Below are 20,494 nucleotides of genomic sequence, written 5' to 3'. Positions count from 1 at the left end.
TCTTTGACTCAGTGACTAAATATTTGATCATTTGTGTGAAAACACTACACATGGCCAAAAGTTGCATGACAGCATGACTAAACGGGTGACTGACACATAATCTCCTCCACTGCTGGGCCAGTAAAAATCTGAAGCACTGGCCCAATCGGGCCAGAAAAAAAATCCTTAGATTTGAGCACTGTGTATGGTGCAATTTACAAGTCTGAAAGGCAGACGAGGAGGAAAGGAGATTTGGACGCGCAGGTGAGATTATTTTTTCACAATACCGTAGATAAGCAAATGTACGTGGTATGATAACCATCAATTTTCATACTGTGAAATACCGCTGCATCCCTACTGTATAATATCAACTACCGTGGTGGCTGGCACGACGAAAACAAAGATGTGTATGTATTCAATGTAAAAGAAACTAAACAAGGCAGTTTCAAATGACACGGGACCTGATAACTGGTAAAATTGTGTGTGGTGTTTGTGCAGCCAAGATGGTGTTTGCATTGCAGTTTCATCGTGGTTAAAAACTTAAAATCAAGAACTTAATTGAGTCAAGTCACCCACATCATGTTGACTACAAAACAGCATATAGAATTAAAAATCCATAAAAAAACAAAAACAAACAAAAAAAGAGGAGAGGGAAAGGGCAAGGCGGAGCGACAGTGAGAGGAGAGAGGGAAAAAAACTCGCTCGCCAGTTCCCAGACACTCCCCGGGCGGACCGGAGTGAGTCCTCTGACCCCTGGTGGATGGAATGCCCCTCTTCGTTCAGGCAGCCGGTAGGGAGCCCCTCTGCCCCTGGCAGCGGCTCTACCACTCCAGGCGGCCGGCAGCGAGCCCCTCCTCCCCTCGTGGATGGCAGCCGTTCCTCTGCTGCTGCTCCTTTGGGCGGATGGCAGTAGCAAGTACTCCACAACAGCGCATCCCTCCTCCCTCCCGGGCTTCGGCGCAAATATAACAAGGTTAAAATGCGAAAGGAGGCGGCAGGAACCGGCTGAACATTCAAAGTAATATTTTAATAAAACTTTTCAAAATAAACAGACACAACACACACAACAGTATCTAGAATTTACTCAGAATGGTGCTAAAAACACAAAACACCCAGTGAGGTGCAGTTCTGTGTATGAAACACTTATTGATGAGAGAGGTCAACAGAGAATGGTCAGACTGATTTGAACTGATAAAGTCTACAGTAACTCAGATAACCGCTCTGTACAATTGTGATGAGCAGAATATTATCTCTGAATGCTGTTCTCAGATGCAGGTTGGTGCTATTTTGGCGGCACGAGGAGGACCTACACAATATTATACAGGTGGTTTTAATGTTGTGTCTGATCGGTGGGCACTGTATGCCAAATATAAGAGAAACACTTTTTTGTGTTGTTTTTCCAAAGTTGAGGTGCCTGTACTCCAGAAGTATCACAGATATCGTAATATCCTTTTAGATTCTGCTTCAGAACAAACTTTCCTTTTTGTTTCTTGATTTTAAAACCCTAAATGGTTAAATCCCTCAGATATGGGACTCTCATTCTACTGATTATCATAGAGATCCTAAACTTCCTGGGATAGTTGATAGATTTGACTGACCAAACAGATTAGAACAAGAACGTAGCAAGTTTCTGCAAAACTCTTTATTGCATTATTGCCTTGCCAACAATCAATTTGTTATGAGGAAAGTGTTTTTTTGTGGTTTTGCTGGGTTATGAAGTGAACTAAAGGCTAGAGGTCGACCGATTAATCGGCCGATTTTTTGAATTTTTTTAACATTATCGGCATCAGCCAATATCCAAGTATATCAAGCCGATTATTAGGCAGGCGCATCTGTGGGCAGCCTAGTGTTGTTGTGGAACACGTGTTGGACGCACGCTGCCCCTAGAGTCATTTTCCAGCAGAGTGAGGAAGGAGCTAATTCCTTGGAGAAAACGGTAAGGATTAATTTTGTATAACTCCTTTATATTTAATTAAAAACTTTTAATATGTTACTGCCAACTTCGAGAAAAAACGCGACATGGCGTTCGGCTACTTTGGATATTGATAGCGTAGTTGAAGTTGCATTATCACAGCAGAAGGGTTGCTATCATGTTACAATAAGTAAGCAAGAATTTTGCAATTACAGACAGTGAATCTGAGACTTTTATTTGTTCTGTTTGTGTGTCTTATATTTGAGAGGGTTGTCACTCAATGCAGAGAAATAAGTTATAAAAAAGATACCAACGCACTATAGGCTAGTGAAGGACTGGCTTTGGTAAGCTCGGACGTTATCGCTTCTGCTGTCGGTACTGGAGAAATTAAGAAAATAAATTTATTATTGCTATAAAGAGAAAGTTATTTTATCTCGCCAGCCATTTCTATGTATTATAATAATATGAAACCATTTGTCTGTGATGCAATTTAGCTATTCGCAGTCAGAGAGAGAGAGAGAGAGAGAGAGCTCTCGCTGACGCGGTGCCACGGCGAGCACAACACGAGCCCTGCAAAATGAGTGACAGAACTAAACATTCAACCGTAGCCTGGTTTAGATCTGTGATATTAGTTTGATTTTATTTTAGATTTCGCCTTCCAAAGATTATAAAAAGAATATTTATACATAAGCCGCTTTCTGTCTAGCACAACTTCCTTCCCTTCACAGCGGTGCACTGACATTTCTCCCTAAAACTCAAACTTAACGTCAGAATCAATACGATCGGTGATTGTTGTAAAATGCAGTCTAGCTACTGTTGCTAAATTGCGGGACGTGTTTAATAATAAAAAGAGTGCAAGAGATACCGTTCCCAAGGCGGCGCGTGCTCCGAAACAGACCGCAACGAGACAAGCAAAGTATAGGCTACTTTGGGTCTCATGTGCACGTCTAAACGACCAACTATACACAAAAATATGTCAAAACGACCGGCTTGGAGAGTCACTTAAACACAGTTTATGTCTTAAATGGACGTAGTTATGGAAATAGTTGGGAGAAAATATGGCGCATCAGGAGCCTATTAGACTCGGTCTTAAAGGGGAAACAGTCTAATGAACATGCTGATGATTGAGTCATTACTGTGAATCAAACAACAAAAGGCAAAGAGAAAATCACTTACAGCTCTTGAATGAATAACTTCTGCACTAATAAGCATTAATCTATCTATGATAAACTATGCAGTGTTATTTTACAATTGATTACTTTATTAGATTTCTTTTTAGACCACACCTGAACAGTAATGTTAGTAGACCTTCCTGAAATTAAATCACTGTGCCTATATAACGTTTATCTTTGTGTAATATATATTGTGGCAGCGGGGGCGTGGTCAAGCGCCCGTCCGGGAGAGAAAAGCGGTAAGGGCGCTCACACCTGAGCTAAAATGATGACTAACACCTGTGTCTAATTTCAGTAACATGAGGAGAGCGGCATAAAAGGGCAGCAGTGACGGAGCATGGGGCGCGACAACCCGTCCAAGGAAAAAACCCCACAACACCGATATTGTGTATAGTGAACAAGAGAAATAAAAAGCTTACCCCTTAAGCTGACACCTGTTTCCGTCCCTTCCTTTGGCGGTTGTCACATATATATATATAACAAAAAGAACCGTTAAGAATACCGTTAAAGTACCGGATCGATAAGCAGTATCGGTAAGAGTAGTAATACCATTAAAACCTTAACGGTACCCATCTCTAGTTATGCCTGTGCTTCTCTTGGATGCTCTGAATATTGGATTACGTGTCTGGATTGCCCCTTAATTAAAGCTGCATTTGGATCTCAACCTTCGTGTCTCGGAGCAGTTCGTAACACCTGCTTTGTTTATTTAATATATTTGTTATACATTATTTATACAATATGTTTTTACATTATACATTTTTTATTTAAGTGTACAAGTGCATATTGGTCAAGTGTTCAATAAATGTATTTGTTGAGAAATTTTGTCTATCTTAAGTAATTATTTGTGTTACATTTTATCTTTCAAATAAAAGGTTCAAATAAGAGGTTAAAAACAAGCACATATCGGCCAAATAGCGACCAAAATCAATCGGCAGCATTAATCGGCCATCGGCCGACCCGGATTTCAAAATATCGGCATCAGCGTCGGCCTGAAAAAACCAATATCGGTCGACCTCTACTAAAGACTACTGGCTACTTGATTCCTGTTTCAATAGAAATACATCAACTGTGTACATCAAGCCATGTCATGGAGTTTTGAAGCAGTGATCCACATGTGACTTACAGGTGATGTAGTAATCGATGTTCTTCTTGAACTCCAGGCCCATGTAGTTTGGACTGAACTCCTGAAATTTGATGGTGAATTTGATGTCCATCTCTGGTTTGTTGCAGTTGACCAGCACATTTGGATCCAGAACAGTACTGCAGTCCTCCGCCTGATCTTTCTTCACCAGATAAAGTTTATAATACTCGTAAGGCTGGCTCAGGTCTGCTTTTGGACAGATAATATCCAACTTGTCCCCGATATCAGGATAAATCGCCAGACCTTTAGCCTTCTGGAACCTGAATCACACAGAGACAGAGAGCAAATTATTCTGATCTGAATTGAAGTTATTTTGATTGATATTCACAGTTCAGTGTTTTTAAGAAATGTTTCACCCCAAATTGAATACCGATCATCCTCACACAGCTTTCATACAGCTTCAGAAGACTTTTACAGGATTTTAGATTTTTTTGTAGCTTGACTGCCCTGGTCTCGGTTTACTCCCATTTTGTGGAAAAGATCAACCAGGATATTCTTCAAAGTTTCTCCTTTTGTGTTCCTCATGAGGGTTTGAAATGTCATGAGGGTGAATTATTCATTATTCACACATATATTTCAATATGGTACAAATACATCAAGAATCTTTAGTTTTTAATATTTTTTTTTATGGAAGTGAGATGGGAGTGAGATTTGAGAATAACAGCAGAGGGGAAGACTATCAGTGATTAACCATTATGCTTTTCAGACTTTTATGATACTGTTTTTGTTATTTTTGGAGCCCTGCAAGTTAACCCAGCACCCATTAACTTTAATTGCATGGAAAGAACCAGCCAGTGTTTAGAGCATTATGAGGGTGTGTAAATGATGATGGTGAACTATCACTTTCGGAGTGTTTTATTTGCAAGTAATGCCCTCTCAATGCAGCTTTTATTTTGAGTATACAGCAAGTATTTAAGAACTAAAACCACTGAAGCATCTTTCCAGTGTTGATGGATAAATCTGGGTGATACATTGAATACCCATGATATAATCACAATGATTTGCTGACGATATAAAAACAACAAATTTGTGAATATCTTGATGATTTTAATGAGCCTTTTATTTTGAACTTTTATTTGAAAAAAAATATTTTGGCCCTATTTAAATTCAACATTTAAAAGTTTTGCTCATTTAATTCATTTCAATTATGTTTTTGATTTTAATAAAAAATAATAATTCGTTTTTATACATATCACATGCGTTTTGAACCAAGCTATGTGAATTAATTCAATTCAGTTTGAAAAAAATAAGATGGTTTAAGTTGAGGTCCTCTCTGCACATGCGTGAGAATATGACACAAGCGCAGTTTCCTTGGTGCCAGAGGAGAATTTCCAGTACCACACTTTGCGAATGCAAGACATTTTCCCTCCAGTTTCGAAGTTTTATTATTCCGTCAATTTGCATGGTAAGATGTATGTCAGATTATGCAGTACCATTGTAGAGTGCACTACAAGTTTTACTATCAGATATAAATTATTAATTAATGTTTATTAATTATTAATTAATAATTAAATTAAATAATATAATTTAATTAGTTAAATTCTATCCTCGGGCCACCACTCTTTGACAAGAGAAAAATGATAGTAAGTGACTGATCGAGTCTCATTAAATTCCACCCTGAAGGATGAGTATTTTGATTAATAATCAAAATACTCAAAAAGGGAAGAAGCTAGTCAAATTATTGCCATACGAACCCAGCAGTAATCTGGTTAAAGTTGGCTTCTAACAACAACAATTTAACAATACTGAAGTAATAGCGGAGTTCTTGACGTGGCAGAGGCTGGCTTCAACACAAATATTCAAACAAACATCTAGGAGTACTTCTTATTATAATATAACAAGATTTATTATAATCAAACAGCAATGAACACCACCAATTTTATATGAATATAACACAAAAACAAAGTGGAAGTCCTAACTACATAGTGGAGCTATATGCTAGTGTATGTGTGTGTGTGTCTAGATAAGGTAACAAAGGAAACAAAATGGCAGATTAAACTCCACGTGGGGAACTAGTTTCAAAATGGAGGATCAGTTTCAACATTGAGAACTAGGTTCAAAATGGCGAACTGAATTCAACATGGAAACTAGATTAACAATGGAGGATTAGATCGTAAAGGCCGGAGCCAATGATTATTTGAATGTGGAGGGAAAGAAAGATGGCTGGATCAGAACCAGGTGACGGAGCTAATACCACGTGCGGGTGGTAATGAGCAGACACACAAAGGAACTGAACGAAACCGGCGGGAGAATTGGAAAACACCAGCCTGAGTCGGACATAAACCACGGTGCTGCTCGCTCCATGAATTTCAGTGAGTGTGAGAGAGAGAGAACAAACAGGGGTGCATGCAATATAACTTAGGATAAACGCTGGTAACAGCACAATTGAATCATTAGTTCAGATCACTCAATAAAATAACATTTCCCCAAAAATGACAATCTCACAAATCAAAACAGCAATCAGGGATCGTAGTTGAACATACAATTGTAATCAAAACATCAAACATTAAGCATCAAATATATGATTTAGTTGTACAAGAAAAGTCAGTTTCTAAACTAAATCTGCCCAGATGTCAAGCCTTACTTGTGAAATCCTGTGTGATTTCAGCAGGGTTGTCCATTTGAAATTACTGTTGCGTTGAGCGATCAGGAGAAAACAATCTGGAGTGGGTCCTCTGTCTTACGCTCCTTAGTGGAAAGACGCATCTCTGCGTTATTTCTCGGGTCCAGTGATGGAGAGAAATGAAGTAGGTAGTCAACGTTGATAGAAACCGATTGAGAAGAGAAGCGTGTTTTCTAAATAAATTCACTGCTGTCTCGTAGTGAAAATGAAATGAACCTGTTGTAATCACATCACCATGGACAGGACTTCCCATCTGGCTGTGAAGCATTCTGGGAAACAGAGTTTAATGTCTCACATTTGATCATAGAACAAAGGGCCATGTGGTCTCCGCTGCCATTTATATTGGGCAAGGCCCTACATCATTCATTACAGTAAACAGTCTGTTGACTGATTAAAAAAGAATAATGGTGATTGCACATACTATAATTAGCTAAACGTAAAGCATTCACATTTTAGGTTACTGAGGTTTTTTGCAGTATAGGCAACATCGAACGTAAAGTTGCTCATATTAAGGGGTGGCTGTGGCTCAGATGGTAGAGCGGGTTGGCTACCAATCGCAGGGTTGGTGGTTCGAATCCTGGCCCACACGACTCCACATGCCGAAGTGTCCTTGGGCAAGACACTGAACCCAGAGTTGCTCCCAATGGCAGGCTAGCGCCTTGCATGGCAGCTCTGCTGCCATTGGTGTGTGAATGTGAGTGTGGATGGGTGATTGGGACACAGTGTAAAGCGCTTTGGTAACCTCTAAGGTTAATAAAAAAAGTGCTATATAAGTGCAGACCATATTCAAGCACATTACAGTTTGAATGTTACCGAAAAACATTTAAGACTTGTGTTGCAAGTATGCATGATCCTGCAGTATGCAGTACTTTACTTTGCCAGTCAACGTGTGCTTTTTTTCCCCATCGGTAAAGTTCATAATAAAGTGTTGGGATTTTTTTATCTTTTCAGTGACACACAACAAGTTCACAATAGCGATTCTGTAATTAACGAGCATTAAAGAAAATAGCTTTAATGCAAATACATCCCCTCTTTTCACTAGCTTTTATGGCGTGGTATGTGAATATATCTCAAACTAACAATAATAATCATTATGTGTGCTCACTTGCCGTGTTCACTAGGGTAGAACAGGGACATTTCGGTGGACACTAAGCTTTTGGTAAGAGACTTTACATCTATGCTGACTAATGTTAAAAAGTAATAGATATCTTTGTTTGTTTCCACACATAATCACTTACAGAGCAACCTATTTACATTGAAGTATGGATACTCATTTTTGGCTCTATAACATCTATTAATTCGCACCGTTGTGTTTTTTTGTCTGTATTTTGTTTGTCACTTCAATGTATCAGTGTAAAGATTGTGGCATTCAAGTGATAAGGCAATCAGAAATTCTCAAACACTACAAACTTAAACATGGCCACTTGGGGCATGGTCATCACTTTAAAATGTATTCATCCTGGCTGCCCTTGTGTTTTCAAAACTTGGAATTCACTTTTGGCACATTTGTCTAGGAATCACACGAATACCTCTAAGCAACCTGGGACTGTGTTTTCATTTTCTTGTGATTTATGTTCTTTCTGGGAACTTGGGAGAGAACGTGACTACTTTCTACACATAGGTCATCATCTCAGAAATAATGAGACTGTCACCTGTATGTTCCAAGGCTGTGACTACAAATCTAATGTATACAGTAGTTTCAAGTCTCACACAAGTCGCAAACATAAGCTACATTCCTTGGTGGATTTGGTGTAGAAAGATGGTGTAGTTCAAGGCATTGTAAATGATTCCATTGAACATGGTAGTGTAGTTGAATCTGAGCCAGGCAACCCAATAGACTCGGAGACTGCATGTTCTTCTGACACTACATATGCTGATGCAGATATTCCAGATAATCAGGTGCATGTAATAGAGTGAAAATTAGCTGCAGTGCTACTAAAACTGAAAGTATTTTTCATGTTCCAAGTGCTGCAGTTAGTGAATTGCTGGAAGAGCTCCATTATTTGTAGAGCACTGCTTCTCAATGTAATGCAACAAATGTGATACATGAGATTTTAGATTTTTTATCTTGTAGTGAGTTTTTTCAGAATATTGCTGAATTTGTATGTGGGCGATTTTTAAATTAAGCAACCTGCTTGGCACTTCCAGAAAAAAGTACAAAATATGTGCTGTATATTGGAATCTTGCAAATTTACCACCAGGTGAAAGTTCATCATTGTCTTCCATATATTAGGCACTACTTTGCCAATCAGATGATGTTAGGACCTATGTATATGAAAAAATCCTTGAGCCCTTGTTGCAAGATCTTTCCACGTTGGAAAGCCAAAGAATTTTTATTTCACAGCTTGGTTGTTTCATTAAAAGTGCAGTGCAGACTGTCATAGCAGACAATCTGGGAGCACAAGGAATTGCTGGCTTTGTAGAGAGTTTTTCTGGTGAATATGTGTGCCGGTTTTGTACTTCAAAAAGTCTGAAATTCAGGAGAAGGAAGTGAGTTCTGATGATTTCACTCTCAGAACTAAAGAGATGCATAAAGTGCATGTAAGGTCAGCAGTAGACACTGAACAGGCTTGTTGTGGTGTAAAAAGACAGTGTGTTTTTTCTGCACGTCTTTCCCATTTCGATGTCAATACTGGGAACCCAGCCGATATTGCTCATGACATATTTGAAGGCATATCACCAGTTGAGTTGTCTCGCTGTCGAGTTATCCAGGGAATTTTACACATCAGCATCTGCCTCTAACTGGAAAATGAGCATCAGTCATTCAAAAGGACACACGGAACAACTCCAAATGGACTTTCCACAACTTGTATTCATTTATCAAAAGATTCCATAACAGATTGAACAGTAGTCAGATTCAAAGTTCAAATTGTCCAATTAAACTCTGTTTCAATTCAATTCAGTGGTACACAAATCCAGACAAACACATCAGTTTGTTCTTTTACCTTACTTCTTGAATTTGCTTGTTAAGTTGCTTTCTTAACCACTTAGATGAATCTTCCTTACTTGTTAGCTTTTGTTGGATTTTATTAGCTTTTGTTAGATTTTGTTAAATTTTGATAGATTTTGATAGGTTGATAACCTTAAAGAAACAAAAAATAAACACTAGCATTACATTAACATTTACTTAAATATTGACAAAATACTACGTGAATAAAATATTCTTATGCACAACTGTCTCAACATTCACTTATTTCTAAGTCTAAACATAATAAGCATAATATGTTTAAGCATAATAAGCCTAATACACATTAAGTTAACAAACTGAAACAATTTGTGCTCCCAGTTCACTGTTACTTAGTGTAAACACACACAAACAATCTGTACATTTCCTCCAAACGCTAATGTTTCACAATATGAGTCAGTCAATTCATTTCTAAATAGTCCATGATTGTTTTCAAATAGCACAGATTAGAGAGATAATCAACCCTTTCCCGAATAGAGAGTGTTTGATCCTACCATCAGCGTCCCTGGGATGACCGTTCGCTGGTTGCGCTTTCCCCTTCTTTCCGTATTTCACTCACATCAGTCTTTAAGCCCGAATGCTTCTCCACATAGAAGACACTTGTGCCACTGGATATCGATGTCTTATCCCTCTTTCTGCACTCAGTTTTCTCTGCTCGCATCCACTAACAGCTTTTACTTCCGTAAACTCTCTGCTGTTTCCGTTGCTTTCCGTCGCTTCTCTCTACGTCACATTAAGTGCAATTTTTATGTAATTTTTTTTTTTTTTTAAACAGTATCTTTTCCTTAAAACTGTGTTTAGCTTCACACCTCCCACTTGAGCTCCTTGTTCTTGAACCCAAGGAGGTCACATCATAATTATTTTTCCTCACGCTCTCATGGTTGCTCCTCAACAGGAATTAACACGACTAACCGCCTAACATCTCTGTGAAGGATGGTTGAAGGGATTCTATTGCTCAATTCTTTGGTGCCTCCTTTTGCACTCACTTGACTACACTTTGAGCTTAGGACTGGGTAGCTTGAGAAGACTCTTACATCCACATCTCTGACAATGCCCTTGGGATCAGCATTTGCCTTGACTACTCTGCCCAGCTTGTACTGACTCCTTAGTGCGATTTGGTCAGCCACCCAGACCACATCTCCCACATCAATGTTCCGATCCTTTGTGTGCCATTTACTTCTTACAATTAAGTTTGGTCCTGACTTCTTCTTGGACGACCCATAGTATTTTGTAGGGATAGCCCATGAAATCGAAGTCACCAGGATCTCCTCTCGGTCCTGTCCTTCCCAGTAGGCGAGAGTTTGGGGTAACGTATTCTATACACTCCTCTCGACTCTGAATCCTTGCATCTATAGGTCTCGTTTGCCAGGTTAGCTGCCATGTAGAGGAAGGTTTGTAAAGGTCGTGAAGAGCTCGTTTCACTATGCAGACAGCGGCCTCTGCTGCTCCGTTTCTGTGGGGAGAGCTTGCAGGATGGATTTTCCAAGACCATTCGGTGCCATTTTTAGCAGCTTCTTGTTCCAGCTCTGATTTCCCTACTTTGTTCAGGAATTCGTAGAGTTCCGCCAGGGCTGGTTTAGCTCCTACGAAGTTTGAGCCAGAGTCTGACCACAACTTTCTGGGATGCCCTCTTAAAGCCGTGAACCTTTTGTAGGCTAATAGAAATCCTTCAGATGACTGGTCACTAACAACATCTGCGTGAATAACTCTTGAGGCCATGCAGCAGTACACAATTCCCCAGACCTTGAGTCGCACTCTTTTCCTGACTTCGTCCTTCACCTCGTAGGGACCGAACAGATCTAAGGTTGTAAACTCAAAGGGCGCAGCTGGTCTTGTCTTTTCGGGTGGGAGGTCGCCCAAGATCTGTCGACATTTCCTTGCTCTTGCCTTTCTACAGATCACACAGCTGTCTACTACTTTCTTGATTAGTCTCCGTCCCTTCATTATCCATGCTCATTTCCTTGTCCTAAGGAGAGTCCCGGCGATCTCTTCATGGTTTGCGTTATGCGCCTCATGAGCCAGTAGTGTGGATATCCTTGCCTCATAGGGTAGTATTGGGACTGCGTTCCCATCTTTGCTGAAGATTTGGACTCTTCCACCACACACTAGAAGTCCTGAGTCCTCTTCTTTGTACACAGCCAGTCGACTAAGCGTTGTGTCTGGAAAGGTCACATTCTCCTGAGCTGCGAGAAATAGTCCTTTTAGGGCATCTTCTTGCTCCTTTACTGCAGGGTCTTGGATCCAGGGATACTTTGCATCCCAATGGGGAGACTTGCTGTGAGAATCCGCCTGTACATAGGTGAGACCCCTTCTTATGATCTCGAGTACTTTCTCCTCTGCTAGGGTCATCTCCTTTCCTTCAGGCTGACAGTTCCCACAGCGACAACCTCCACATTTTGGTTCACAGGCAGCTCCAATACTATCCCAGCTCCACCACTTAAGGAATTCTCTGTCGCCTGCAAGTGAGTTTTTAGTTTCAGCGCTGACTAATTTGCTTCTCTGGGGTCCCTCAGAGGTACTCAGAGATTCAACCTTCCCGAGGACTTCCTCATACCTGACTGCAGCTGTTCTCATGGACCGGGCGAAGTGTGTCTTTGACTCGTAAGCAGTCATATCCACAGCTTCAACAGATCTGGATGAGCTCCACCCACCATCTTTCCCAATGGGCTGTCCCACAAGACGAGATCTCCGACAATCCTTACTCTTTGCGGAGCAAGCCTTCCTTCCCGGTGACTGAAGAGAAGTTCAATTTTTTCAGGTCTCTTCAGTTCTGCTAGGTCTACCTCTGGGAAGAATTCCTTCAGTTGCTCTGGGCTCACACCTTTATGCACTTTAGTGATCTCCTCTAGTCCATAACAGACCAATTGGTGGGCCTTTTCCATACCCTTGGGGGTCTTAACTCTGATTCTGAGAAGGTATCTCTTGGTGCTAACTCGAATGGCCATCTTTCCAACTCCGTGAACTACTAGAGTGATCTCCTCACCTCTCAGCTTGAGCCTGTCAGCAGCTTCATGGGTAATGTAGTTTGTGTCCGATGCCAAATCGACCAGAGTCCCAATCTTCTGCCCTGCATTTGCCGTTACCTCTACTAGCATCATGATGACAGGTAGTTCTTGCAATCCACCTTCCTCCAACAGTCTCAGCTGGTTCTTACTGGATTTTCCTATTTTGGCTCTGTTGGTAAATGCTTTTCTGCAATTTTCCGCTAAATTTGGAGAAAGCTCAGATAGGAATTCCTCTTGCTCTACTGTTAATCTACCACTTTTCTTACCTTCTCTGGTGGTAATCTTGCTCTCATGCTCAGGCTTGAGCTCTACCTTTGGACAGAGAAGGTAGTGGTGGTCTGCTGAGACTCCTCCTCTGCAATCATTGTTCCTGCAGAGATATGTGTCCCTGCACCTGCTACTGTCCACATGGTATCCCAGGCACCTTATGCATACTCCCAGCTTTCTCACGACTGCCTTTTTCTCAATCAGTTTCAGCTCTTTGAACTTTTCACAGAAGAAAATCTTGCCTCTGTGCTTCTCAGCCCTGCACACAATGCATGCGCCCTCAGATGAGACTCCCTTTGTTGCCTTGGTAAAAGCATGACTTCTCTCGAACTTCCTCTCTGGTCTTTCTACTTTCTCAGTGACTTTGAGCTGCTCAAGTTTTTCTAGTATCTCTTCCTCTCTTTTCAGGAATTTTAGGCGTGCGTCGAAGTGGTTCTCTGATGTGATGCCACTTCTTGGATCTGTTATCAGGACTAGCCAATCCCTCTTTATGAACTCAGGTAACTTACTCTCTATGGACTTAACTACAAGTGGGTTCTTTATCGCTCCAGTGTCCCCAAGGTCAGCGAGATCTGTAAGGGCTTTCTCCACCATCTAGATCAACTCGATCACCTTTCGTGGCTGGTTCCCCCTTACAGCAGGAAATCTTTCCAGTTCCTCGACGATTTCCAAGGCGATTGTGGTTTTATTGCCATATCGATTCGTAAACACTCTAAATATGTCTTCAGCAGTATTGTATGAGGACAGTCTGAGATCTCTTGTAATTTTGTCATCTACACTATCCAGTAGCTGGATTTTTTTGACTTCAGCTGACCCGGTTGGTTCTCCTTGTTTCTGAAGGCTTTCCCAATCACTTTTCCAACAATAGAAGTCTCTTTTGTTCCCACTGAACTTTGGTAAACTTGTTGGTTTAATCCTCACTATAGGCCTAGTCTGAACAGCGGGTGCTACTGCACCTAATGATGCCCTCGCACTGTACTTTGTGGCTAGCGCGTCCTCCGCGACTCTCCGCGCCCTGGCAAACTCACCTTTTCTTGCTTCAAGTTCATTACTAGTCACTTTCAGCTTCCTTAAATGGCTTTCCAAGTCTTTCCTCTCAATCTCAGGGGTCCATTTCTCCCAATTTGATAAAGCTCCTCCTGCTTCCTGGATAAGCCTTGTGAGAAAGTTTATTTGTACTTCATAGTTCTCATACCCGTCACTTTCGATGAGTATGTTTGCTACGCGATTGCAGGCTTCCTCCGCCGCGAAGACTGCGGCTGACACCTCATTCTGACCATATCTTGACCAGAGATTATCCTGAACAATCTCTTAGACTTCCTCGAATTTCAAGTCACAATACTCTGCTGTCCTCCTAAAGTCAGCTTCCTGCTGCACTAAAAGTGCTGCCACTTTGCCAACATCTTGACCATTTTCCGCCTCAGCCAGCAGCCCAAACTTATAGTCATCTTTGGTCTCAAAGACTTTCCTTGCAATGGATGAGAGCTTCTCAAATTCTTCCTTGAGCTCTACCTTGAGGTCCACCAACCTGTGCACTTCTCTGCAGAGGAAGTTAGCTTGTCTGGTAAAACTGATCTTTGCAGAAGTTCTTTCTTTCTTGAGCTGCCCGATCGGCTTTCCAACCACATCCTCAGCCATTTTTGGATGATCCACTTAACACTTTCTTCGTGTTAACAGTCTTTCCATGAACTCCACCAAACTCGATCCTCTCATACACTGTATGAGTCCAGCTACTATGCGCTGCCACGAGTGTAAATGTCCACTGCTGCTATGCTGACTGTCAGAAGTGGTTATCAACTGTCGAGTTATCCAGGGACTTTTACACATCAGCATCTGCCTCTAACTGGAAAATGAGCATCAGTCATTCAAAAGGACACACGGAACAACTCCAAATGGACTTTCCACAACTTGTATTCATTTATCAAAAGATTCCATAACAGATTGAACAGTAGTCAGATTCAAAGTTCAAATTGTCCAATTAAACTCTGTTTCAATTCAATTCAGTGGTACACAAATCCAGACAAACACATCAGTTTGTTCTTTTAGCTTCCTTCTTGAATTTGCTTGTTAAGTTGCTTGCTTTCTTAACCACTTAGATGAATCTTCCTTACTTGTTAGCTTTTCTTAGCTTTTGTTGGATTTTATTAGCTTTTGTTAGATTTTGTAAAATTTTGATAGATTTTGATAGGTTGATAACCTTAAAGAAACAAAAAATAAACACTAGCATTACTATTAACATTTACTTAAATATTGACAAAATACTACGTGAATAAAATATTCTTATGCACAACTGTCTCAACATTCACTTATTTCTAAGTCTAAGCCTAATACACATTAAGTTAACAAACTGAAACAATTTGTGCTCCCAGTTCACTGTTACTTAGTGTAAACACACACAAACAATATGTACATTGCCTCCAAACACTAATGTTTCACAATATGAGTCAGTCAATTCATTTCTAAATAGTCCATGATTGTTTTTAAATAGCACAGCTTAGAGAGATAATCAACCCTTTCCCGAATAGAGAGTGTTTGATCCTACCATCAGCGTCCCTGGGATGACCGTTCGCTGGTTGCGCTTTCCCCTTCTTTCCGCGTTTTACTCACATCAGTCTTTAAGCCCGAATGCTTCTCCACATAGAAGACACTTGTGCCACTGGATATCGATGTCTTATCCCTCTTTCTGCACTCAGTTTTCTCTGCTCGCATCCACTAACAGCTTTTACTTCCATAAACTCTCCGCTGTTTCCGTTGCTTTCCGTCGCTTCTCTCTACGTCACATTAAGTGCAATTTTTATTACATTTTTTTTTTTTTTTTAAACAGTATCTTTTCCTTAAAACTGTGTTTAGCTTCACACTCGCTGGCTAAATTTGTTGATTTCTATGAAATTTTTCCACTCGCAACCATCTCAATTAATTAATCAATCATGAAATTTCTGTACAAATGGACAGACAAAATGAATCACCGTCATACTGTTCCATGTGCTTTCATGTCCAACAGATGCATTGGAGGCAATGCTCATGAAAATTTTAGTCTTTTACGATTACTTCCATTCTTGGTTGGACAGCTAGTACCTCCAGATGAGCCAGCTTGGCAGGTCCTTATGGAGCTTAAGGATATTGCTGAGTTAGTTGTGGCACCCGTGCAAACTACTGATCGATTGCCTTCCTTGAAAGCAAAATTTGTGATCATAGGTACAGGTTGCAAGAAGTATTTCTAGACATGAAACTTTTGCTGAAACATCATTACGTGGAACATTATCAACGGATGATCAAATTCTTTGGCCCTTTAGTAGGGATGTGGACACTGAGATTTGAGGCAAAGCATCGATTTTTTAAGCAAGTTGCTCGTTACACACATTGCTTTAAAAACATACTCTTGTCTCTGGCGATGAAACATCAGTTCATGATGGCATATCCCTTGGAGTCAGCTACCATTGAAAAGAATAGCATGATTGTGTCAGCTGTCTCAACTGTACCTATTGGTATTTTGAATCAGGATGTAGTTAATGCTCTTAAGCAAACATATCCTGATGTCACTTGTGTTCATCTTGCAAAGAATGTGTCTATTGATGGAATAAACTACAGGAATGACATGATTGTTGTTTGTGGCCTTTCTGGTAGCTTACCAGATTTTGCTGAGATTGTCCAGATGGTTGAAGTGGAGTAGAGTTTGAGTTTCATTGTGAAAGAAATGAGTGCTTGGTATTGGGAGCATTTCAGAGCTTTCAAGTTATGCCCCACTTTGCAAGTTTCTCTCATTCATCATAATACCCTTCTCGACCACTACCCAATGGCAGATTACCACATTGAAGACCGGAGAATGGTGACACTTAAAAGATTCATAAAAGCAAGAGGTTATATTCAGTATGTTTTAATGCACAATTTGTGCAGTCAAATGTCTAACGTAACTGATATAGAAGTTGCATTTACTTTACGATGTTATTTAGTTCGTGTAAAGTCAATTGTCCAGCAGCTAACTTAATATGTATTCTCTGTCTCTTAATTAGATTGAGTAAAGATGAGTGTGAAGCTCAGAGTCATTGTGGAAGAAAATTACTTCAGAAGATTGGACCTCTCATCGGGGATGCCAGACAGTGTTCAGAATTACTTGAGACCGTTCATCAAGCATTTTGTATTGAAAGAGACTTCTGGCTTCAGTACATTGATGTAGACTTTAATAATTAATTCATGAATCTAACATCAATTCAAGATATAAAAGACAAAAGTACCATCAAGTTGATCTACTTGGCAAATGATTGTCATAATCCGAGCCCCGACAGTCCAATCAAGCATTCTCTAGTGCTTCCGAATTGTTTAGAACATCAAGTGAATGCTCGAACACTTCCTCCTCTTCATTGTTGTGCTCTGGAGGAGATTCAGTTGACACTGTCATTATACCAAGATCCGATAGTGAACTTCAAGCACTACGAGTACAGACATGACCAAAACAATTCCCATTCCTCGTTTTTCATATGATGTTGAAGTGCAGCTTCAATGTGGCAATGAAATTATTGTTGAAGCAGGAACCTCACTGAAGATGAGTCCAGGGCTCAAGTCTGGCATCTTGGAAAAGCTGGCTGAAGATATTTAACAGTACCCCACATACCCACATGATCCCCAGATAGATGAGGTTGCAAAGGCACTCGTTGATAAATTTCCATGTTTGAGAGAAAAAGGATCGATGAAGGGGTATAGTGGGTGGATATTCAGCCTTAAGCACAAAATTGCAGGACAAAGACGCGCAACATTGGTTTTCCCAAAGTTACTCTTAATTCACTAAAGAACAAGCCCAGGGATGAATGCTTTCCAGCCAAAAATGTGAAGAAACCAAAATGATCAGAAGTTAACTTTTGCCCTGCTAATCCTGCTGGAGAAACAGATGAAATCCTTGAAGCTTCAGTGAGCTGCTTATTGATTTCAGACAGAGGAACAGAACATCAGTAGTAAAAGAAAAGATGTACAAAACGTTCTCCTACAGAAGGAATGTGGTACAGAATAGTCCAATGATTGGGGACTTAAAACTCCAGTGGCCCGCACTTGGTAGAAGAGGTAAGGTCATGTTTACTCTTTCCCCAAAAACTCCTTTTATATATACCTGGTGCTACTGTTGATGCTCTGCTTTTAATCAAGCGTTAACATTAGTCTTAAAATGGATGATGGGATGATTGGAGAAGGATTGGTTTGGGGTTGAGCAGAAAATCCTTGATATAAGATGAGAGAAAGGTAACTGACCACAATGTGTTTTTGCTGTCTCTGTTTACATCTATATTTCTATTTATAATAGATTGGTGCTGAATTCAGACGCATTACTACTGTCCCCCTTGAAAACACCTTTATGACACAATTGGACTAATATCTTAATATTAGTCTGTCCTCCAGAAAAAAGGAGGCGTTTCTGGACAGAAAATTGACAAATATTTCAGGACTTTACAGGAGGTTTGTATACTTGTGCTGAGTATTTTAGATTTTTTACCATTAATCAACACAGTGGTGTCAAATTTATACTTAAGGTAGTTGATATTTAGTGTGTTTTTATTTTTTATTTTCCTCATGCCAACACAGTATATAGATTGCATGCTTGAAGGTAAAGTAATACTCAAATTTGTAATATTTACAGACAAGTGATGTCCATCTTAAGAGAGAAGCTATCATCAAAGCTCTTTGCATCTATCTTGGTGAGGATGAGGGATGCCTAGTGAAGGAATACATGGCGAGTCTGTTTGAACTGTGTATCTTAAAGGAATAGTCCACCTAAAATGTAAAATTCTGTCAACATTTACTCACCCTAACATTATTTTAAACCTGTATGTGTTGTTATGAACACAAATGCAGATATTTGACGAAAGTTGTCTGCCGTTTGTTTCCATACAGTGAAAGTGAATGGTGACCAACACTTTGACGCTATAAAAGATATACACTCACCTAAAGGATTATTAGGAACACCATACTAATACTGTGTTTGACCCCCTTTCGCCTTCAGAACTGCCTTAATTCTACGTGGCATTGATTCAACAAGGTGCTGAAAGCATTCTTTAGAAATGTTGGCCCATATTGATAGGATAGCATCTTGCAGTTGATGGAAATTTGTGGGATGCACATCCAGGGCACGAAGCTCCCTTTCCACCACATCCCAAAGATGCTCTATTGGGTTGAGATCTGGTGACTGTGGGGGCCATTTTAGTACAGTGAACTCATTGTCATGTTCAAGAAACCAATTTGAAATGATTCGAGCTTTGTGACATGGTGCATTATCCTGCTGGAAGTAGCCATCAGAGGATGGGTACATGGTGGCCATAAAGGGATGGACATGGTCAGAAACAATGCTCAGGTAGGCCGTGGCATTTAAACGATGCCCAATTGGCACTAAGGGGCCTAAAGTGTGCCAAGAAAACATCCCCCACACCATTACACCACCACCACCAGCCTGCACAGTGGTAACAAGGCATGATGGATCCATGTTCTCATTCTGTTTACACCAAATTCTGACTCTACCATCTGAATGTCTCAACAGAAATGGAGACTCATCAGACCAGGCAACATTTTTCCAATCTTCAACTGTCCAATTTTGGTGAGCTCTTGCAAATTGTAGCCTCTTTTTCCTATTTGTAGTGGAGATGAGTGGTACCCGGTGGGGTCTTCTGCTGTTGTAGCCCATCCGCCTCAAGGTTGTGCGTGTTGTGGCTTCACAAATGCTTTGCTGCATACCTCGGTTGTAACGAGTGGTTATTTCAGGCAAAGTTGCTCTTCTATCAGCTTGAATCAGTCGGCCCATTCTCCACTGACCTCTAGCATCAACAAGGCATTTTCAGCCCACAGGACTGCCGCATACTGGATGTTTTTCCTTTTCACACCATTCTTTGTAAACCCTAGAAATGGTTGTGCGTGAAAATCCCAGTAACTGAGCAGATTGTGAAATACTCAAACCGGCCCGTCTGGCACCAACAACCATGCCATGCTCAGAATTGCTTAATTCACCTTTATTTCCCATTCTGACATTCAGTTTGGAGTTCAGGAGATTGTCTTGATCAGGACCACACCCCTAAATGCATTGAAGCAACTGCCATGTGATTGGTTGACTAGATAATTGCATTAATGAGAAATTGAACAGGTGTTCCTAATAATCCTTTAGGTGAGTGTAAAGCCATCTTCAATGTAATCAATGAGACTCATGTGGTTTGATCAAAGACTTCTTTGGTGATTTGATTCCTTTGGGTGTGATAAAAACAATGGAATTGAATCACCTAAGAAGTCATTTAAAATATTTTTTTTTTTTATCTTAGCCTGTTCTTGTATTGAAGACCCAAGGAAAACAAGATTGTAAAAAAACTAAAAAAGATTTACCAGATTAAATAACATGCTTGTATACTAAAAGATAATACCAAAAGAGATACCGTTTGACCCTAACTGCTCTTTCATCAGTGCAGCCC

At 40.3% G+C, this 20,494-nt stretch overlaps 1 protein-coding gene across 4 annotated transcripts in view; it reads right to left on the bottom strand.

Moving 5' to 3' along the window:
• LOC127617079 (ephrin-B1-like) overlaps nt 1-20,494 on the bottom strand; it is a 177,396-nt gene that overhangs the window by 80,427 nt on the left and 76,475 nt on the right. For all 4 annotated transcript variants that reach the window (XM_052088959.1, XM_052088960.1, XM_052088963.1 and 1 more), the window contains exon 2: nt 4,187-4,464. In XM_052088959.1, the coding sequence (XP_051944919.1) occupies nt 4,187-4,464 (278 nt within the window). The remainder of the gene's footprint in view (nt 1-4,186; nt 4,465-20,494) is intronic.

The sequence above is a fragment of the Xyrauchen texanus genome, chromosome 23 (genome assembly GCF_025860055.1).
Source record: "Xyrauchen texanus isolate HMW12.3.18 chromosome 23, RBS_HiC_50CHRs, whole genome shotgun sequence".
In the NCBI taxonomy this organism is placed as follows: Eukaryota; Metazoa; Chordata; class Actinopteri; order Cypriniformes; family Catostomidae; genus Xyrauchen; species Xyrauchen texanus.
Note: the sequence above shows the minus strand (reverse complement) of the source record. Positions and strands in the feature narration are given on the sequence as shown.